The 6,412-nt window shown below is 48.6% G+C and overlaps 1 protein-coding gene across 1 annotated transcript in view; it reads left to right on the top strand.

Moving 5' to 3' along the window:
• Window positions 1-326: 326 nt before the first annotated feature.
• LOC144162404 (peroxiredoxin 2-like) overlaps window positions 327-6,412 on the top strand; it is a 40,404-nt gene continuing 34,318 nt past the window's right edge. Inside the window, exons 1-3 of the mRNA XM_077692913.1 lie at window positions 327-455; window positions 2,390-2,506; window positions 5,739-5,861. Of these exons, the coding sequence (XP_077549039.1) occupies window positions 328-455; window positions 2,390-2,506; window positions 5,739-5,861 (368 nt within the window). The 5' untranslated portion in view covers window position 327. The remainder of the gene's footprint in view (window positions 456-2,389; window positions 2,507-5,738; window positions 5,862-6,412) is intronic.

Below are 6,412 nucleotides of genomic sequence, written 5' to 3'. Positions count from 1 at the left end.
GAGGCATTTCCACGTCCAACATTAACTGAAGGTCCCAACAGATGGAACCCGAGCAGTGCGATCGCGGGAAAATTGAATTGAGCAAACATCCATTGCGTATATTGTGGGGGGGAGAGACAGGGGAGAGGACGGAAGTGAAGGGCGGGAAGTTGGAGAGAGGAGAGAGTGTTACGTAACAGGGCCGGCCGATGATATCGCCTTTTGACGATATCTGTAGCGAAGTAAGGAGATACGGGGCCATTTATTTTTGTAATTTGTAAGCACATTAGCTACTTTGAAACGATTATTAACAAAGTTCCCATTTCATCCCACACCAGAGACAACGACATGCCCAAACTAACCAAACCAGCCCCGGATTTTTGTGGCACAGCCGTTGTCGAAGGCGAGTTCAAAAAGATAAGGCTCGCTGATTACAAGGACAAATACCTGGTCCTCTTCTTCTACCCGCTTGACTTGTGAGTGTTCTTAAGCCTTTCCTGCACGCGTGTTACACAGTGCGCATTTGTGCACGTAATTCTCAAATGGATGTGCTATACGATCAGTGCTACGTGTTCACTTTTTGTGGCAATCACCTTGATAGTTAGCTTAATAACCGATCCACTTACCAACGGCTTCCTCAGTCAACTAAATATTCGCACTTTTACATTACATCTACCTATTTTAAGAAGGTAGTTAGTTGAGTGCGCATTTTGGTTTCTGTGATTCCAAAGAATTCTTTGTCTACCCCAGCACCAACCATGTAATGACCGGCATCTGCACAAAAAGGCGAAATTGGAACGTTTAATCGTTGTAGTAGTGTGCATGAAGATAAAAGCAGAACAAATTTTAAAACAAAAATAAATAATGAGCTAACAAAATTAGAAAGGTTTATCTTAGTCGCCTCCATAACACTATCAGGACGTAATTTAAAAGGGCAAAAATCCTAAGCACCAACCCTGCAACGTTGCATCTACAGAAAAAATGCAGAGTTTGCGAAATTTAGGCATTTTAACCGCTATATTGGTGTAAATGTTGATCATCTCGACTTCCAACTTAGGCGCAACAAACTGGCAGACTATAATAGCACATCAGAGTAGAGTATGTAGAGTATAATACCACATCAGCGGGTCATTTAAAATGAGATTTCAACGCCTTCAACATAAACGTGACACCATCATTATTTACCTTCTGGTTCATGAATCTGCCGTGGTGGTGCTTTCACTAAAATTCCCTGGTATATTTTTCTCAATTAGAAGGGCTTGTGGTTATAAGTATACCAAGGGGCTGTCCTCCATGTCACGATACGTGGTTACCAGTGCCTCTCGTAAGGAGGTTGGCACGTCCACACCATGTTATTTATTTATTTATTTATTTATTTATTTATTTATTTATTTATTTATTTATTTATTTATTTATTTATTTATTTATGGAACTTCGCTCTCGCCACTGGCGTACATCTGAGAATGTAAAGTTTTCCCGAATTCACACCACCCGCCCCCACATAGGTCAAGTTACCATCCTTATGTCAATAAAGTTTTGTTTATTTATTTATTTATTTATTTATTTATTTATTTATTTATTTATTTATTTATTTATTTATTTATTTATTAGTACCACAAAGGCCTCCATAGGGGGCCTTTGAGGTACTAGGGAGGGCAAACACATCAGAAGCAAAGCAACAAAAAGAAAGAATAGGATTAATGTTCAATGGCTGAAAATGCTTTTATTCATTTTCCTGAGGTTGACAGTAGTGGTGATAGCCAGAAATCAGCTGCCAGTATATCACAATGGCATATTGTCATGTAGCCGAGGACGATGCAGAGTTCTCCCAGTAAACAAAGTTTATTGGAGCGAACGTGTGCTCCGCAACAAACAAGAAGTAAAGTTAACACAAGCGTCGAAGAAGCGGTCAACAAAGAGTCAAGCACAGTTGAGCGCCGGCGAATAGAATGCCGCTACGTTTGCCTGGCGATCACTTATCTCTCACCGCAATCTTTTTCGTGCCTTCTAATTAGATGGAAAACATTGTCGACCAGGGAAGAAACGTCTAGGCTAGTGACGACAGGGTTAAACCCTCTCCCTATCAAACAAGATTGCCCAGCGCGCCGCATGACAAAAACGGTAAACCCGCACTCAGCTGAAAAAGGATACAATACCCCGGCATGACCAGGTACTGGTAAAAAATAACGCTAAGGAAAGCATGTTCCAAAGGTTACATAACATTTACCCGTTAGGTGATACGTATTCATGAGGGGAAAAAAATGATTTTTTTAGATGACTTTTTTAGATTGACTATTTTGCGTATCCTAGTTAATTGAATCATTTTTTTGTCTTCTCGTCAATTCTTCGCTGAAATCAAAGTTGCATGACATCTTGTTTCCCTTCCTTTTTTTTTTTTTTTTTTTCTCAGCACATTTGTCTGCCCCACGGAGATTATCGCCTTCAGCGAGCGGGCCGACGACTTCCGCAAGATTGACTGCGAAGTTGTGGGGTGCTCGACGGACAGCCACTTCTGCCATTTCGCATGGTACGAAGAATTATTTCCCAAGTGTCTGTACTATATATATATACTGCTACTATACCATGCTATACCATACGCCGCAACAAAGTTAGCAGCAATGTTATCGCTAAAAATGTTATTGTTTTTTGCGTGGAAACCTCTAAAAAATGTATACGCACCCGCCACGGAAGCTGAGTGGCTAAGGCGTTTCGCTGCTGAGCACGAGGACGCGGGTGCGATTCCCGGCCGCGGCGGCCGCTTTTCTGATGGAGGCGAAACGCGAAAACGCCCGTGTGCACGAGATTTCGGCGCACGTTAAAGATCCCCGGGTGGTCAAAATTAATCCGGAGCCCTCCACTACGGATCGCCTCATCGCCTGCGTTGCGTCTGCGCATGAAACCCCACAATCAAACAAAAATGAAAACGCGTTAACTACAGAACTATTTATTTTCTGTGCACGTACCTAAGTGGTACATGTGAAGAGAATACCCATGAGAGAGAGAGAGAGAGAGAGAGAGAGAGAGAGAGAGAGAGAGAGAGAGAGAGAGAGAGAGAGAGAGAGAGAGAGAGAGAGAGAGAGAGACAAACAACTTTTGCTGAGCCCATTTCAGGTGACGCTCGCAGGCGTCAGACGGGGTGGAACCCTATTCACAAGTCCCATACAAGTCCAATAGCTCCTGGCCCCTGGACGCGAGCTCTTGCTGCGTCGACAGGTCGGGGCTGGACATCAAGATCTCCCATCGCTCGGGGGGGGGGAGGGAAGGTAGGGGATTCTTGAGCTGAGTACACTCCGCCAGTATGTGCGGCAGGGTGCCTTCAGTCTTTTTGCAAAACGGGCAGATGGGGTCGTGTTCTGCCGGGAACATCCAGTGCAATAAAGCTGGGTGCGCCAGTGACCCCGCTTGTGCGCAGCGCTCGATCGTTTGTTGTTTGCGTTCGAGTTGCTGGTGCGGCACGGGAAGCCTGCAGCTGGCGCTCCTGTACAACCGGGTAAACTCGCGGTAGCTTGTAACTGGGTGCGGTAGCTCCGACTCGTCCTCGGCCCGGTCTGCTAGTTCGCGGGCGTAGTGGTCAGCGAAGGCGTTCTCTTCCACTGTTGAGTGTGCCGGAACCCACACGAGCTCGACGTCTCGTCCCGACGGGCTGCGCTTTGCGAGAATTGCTAGTGCCGCGTGGGAGACGATCCCCTTGCGGTAGTTGCCGTAATTTTGGAGTCTGTGACGATCGTCTGCACGTCTCCGTGCGTGAGGGCAAGAGCGATGGCTGGCGTATGTCGTCCGTACCGACGCGCTGGTCACCAGCTTGTCGATGGTCGTGACGGCGGCCACTGCTTTGCTGCTGTGCTGGGGAAGTGAAGCGTCCACGTAGAGGACCCGGGGGTCTGCTTCCAGCTGTCGGGCGAGTGCCTGTGCCCGTGCGGCACGCCTCTCGTCGTTCCTGCCTGCCTGCATGTTGCGCCGCAGGGGCTTGGTCTTGAGCACTTCCCTTCCTTGGTCTTGAGCACTTTCCTGCTTGGGTGTCTGTGGTTCGATGGGCCAACCAATCTTCCGGAGGACTGTTCGGCCGTGCTCAGTCTGGCTCAGTCGCACTCTCTGGTTAAACCGATGAGCCTCTATGAGCTCGTCTACCGTATTGCGTACCCCCATGTCCAGCAGCTTCTGGGTAGACGAGTACTGGGGCAGGCCCGTAGCCGTCTTGGTGGCTTTCCTTACGATCGTGTCTAGCGTGTTCCTGTTCGCCTTCGTTAGCTGGAGATACGGGGCCGAGTAGGTGATGCGAGACACGATGAACGCTCTGACCAGGCGGAAGGCGTCGTCTTCTTTAAGTCCTCTGTTCCGGTTCGCAACGCGTCGGATCATTCCAGTGACCTGTTCGGAGGCCGTCTTGATCTTAGCAATGGCCGCTGCCGCCTTGCCGTCTTGTTGTAACAAGAGACCGAGGATGCGCAGCTGCTGCGTGGACTTGATGTCTACGCCGTCGATGGTAACGACCACGTTCGGCTCGGGATCGTTCTTGCGTCTTCTGGGCTGCACGATGAGGAGCTCCGACTTCTGGGGTGCGCAGCACAACCCGCAGGTCTTGGCGTATTCGTGGACCGTCGTTGCCGCCCTCTGCAGGACCTCCTCCGTCCAGGCTTCAGATCCCGCGCGACTCGTCCACACCGTGATGTCGTCGGCGTAGAACGCGTGGTCCACGCCGTCGACCTCTTTGTGTAGATTCGGCAGCGGGAGGAGGGCCAGGTTGAAGAGCAGGGGCGACAAGACGGAACCCTGTGGGGTGCCGCAGTCTCTCAGTTCTATCTGTTCCGACTTGTGTCATCCAATCTGTATAACCGTCATGCGCTTGCTCAGGAAATCCTTGACGTAGCCGAACGTGCGTTGGTCACATCCCGTCTTCTTGAGGTTACAGAGAACACTCGCATGGGACACGTTGTCAAATTCCCTCTTTAAGTCGAGGGCCAGTATTCCGCGCGGCGAACTCCGAGTGGCTTTCATCCTCACGAGCTCCTGCAGTTGTACCAGGACGTCGTGCGTGCCGAGGTGCTGCCGGAAGCCGTACATAGTTTCGGGCATCAGGTTTGCAATCTACGGAGCACCATGCGCTCCATTACCTTCCCCGCGCACGACGTGAGGAAGATGGGTCGCATGTTCTCGATCGTGAGGACTTTGCCCGGCTTGGGGATGAACCGCACTTGCGCCACGTACATGCGTAAATCTTGTATATGAACGATAATATCATTCGTAACACGAACACTTATCGTGTAAAGTGATATAGATCACAAATATTTTTAAGAATGCCATAGCAAGGTTCCGGAAACTGAAATATATTTCTTATAAAAGCGGGAACTTTCTAGTGCACCTGAAGTTAGTGTTGGGAGCGAGTAGAAGGTTCAGTATATTGACGTCAAACTTTGTTTCAATTTTCTCACATTAGCCTTAACTACCAGTTTCCAGCAGACGAATATAAGGTGCTCCTTCTTCAATCTTGTATTTATTTCGTACCTTAACTTGGTCTGAATGGCAATAGTTCTCCTAGCGAAACACATTTTCTGGAAAGTGTATACATGTCTATACATTTCAAGTAGGCAGCATTTGAAAATACACATTTAGAGTAGTGAACCACCTCTTGAAAACGCATGCACAGCGCTGAGCGTGTTACGAAGATGATAGATGATTGCCAGAAATTTTCGCACTACCCATCTTAAGGCAAAATTTATAAGCTGTTGATTGTAATCCCGAACTTGTACCTCCGGCTATAGGATCAGCACGCCCCGCAAGGAGGGAGGTCTTGGTCCGATGAAAATCCCTCTCCTGGCCGACAAGACTGCTCAGATTGCAAAGGCATATGGCGTCCTGAAGGAAGACGAAGGCGTTACGTTCCGGTTAGTTTGCCCAACCATTTTTGTATTTATTACTACTAAATCCTTTTTAGCCTGCGATTTTTTAGATGCGAAGCATCTCTTGCTTTCGGCTCCGTCGTCCGTCCGTCCGCACCTCTCCCCCTACACTATAAAAAAAGACATAGTTAGCAGCGCCCGATTTCGATCCCACGACTCTCTGGCCGCAACGGGAGGTACATGGCGCTCTTCCCACTGCGCCACAAAGCCGAGACAAGAGCAAGTGCTACGAACGCGCATTATGTCCTTGACTCATTCAAACTGCGTCAAGCAGCTACTGATACAAAGAAGGCACGCGAAGCTGAACGTCCACGGAAACGACGAACTGAAAACTTTAGAGGAGGATGTTGAATTTCCCGTGGGAAAGCTGTGGCGGGAAGCGCCACGCGCCTTGCAGCTCAACCAGAGAAGAGGACGAAGACGGCGGGCAGCGGGGTAGGAGCGTGAGCATGCAATAAAGAAAGACGACAACCATGAGGTGTTCGATCAGGTAACACCGGTGTCGGTCTCTTCGCTGTCTCTACATTTCTCTACAT

Source organism: Haemaphysalis longicornis, unplaced genomic scaffold (assembly GCF_048455015.1).
Source record: "Haemaphysalis longicornis isolate Haplotype H1 unplaced genomic scaffold, Haemaphysalis longicornis Haplotype H1 scaffold_12, whole genome shotgun sequence".
Lineage (NCBI taxonomy): Eukaryota > Metazoa > Arthropoda > Arachnida > Ixodida > Ixodidae > Haemaphysalis > Haemaphysalis longicornis.
The sequence above is the reverse complement of the archived record's forward strand: the minus strand, read 5'-3'. Positions and strand labels throughout refer to the sequence as shown.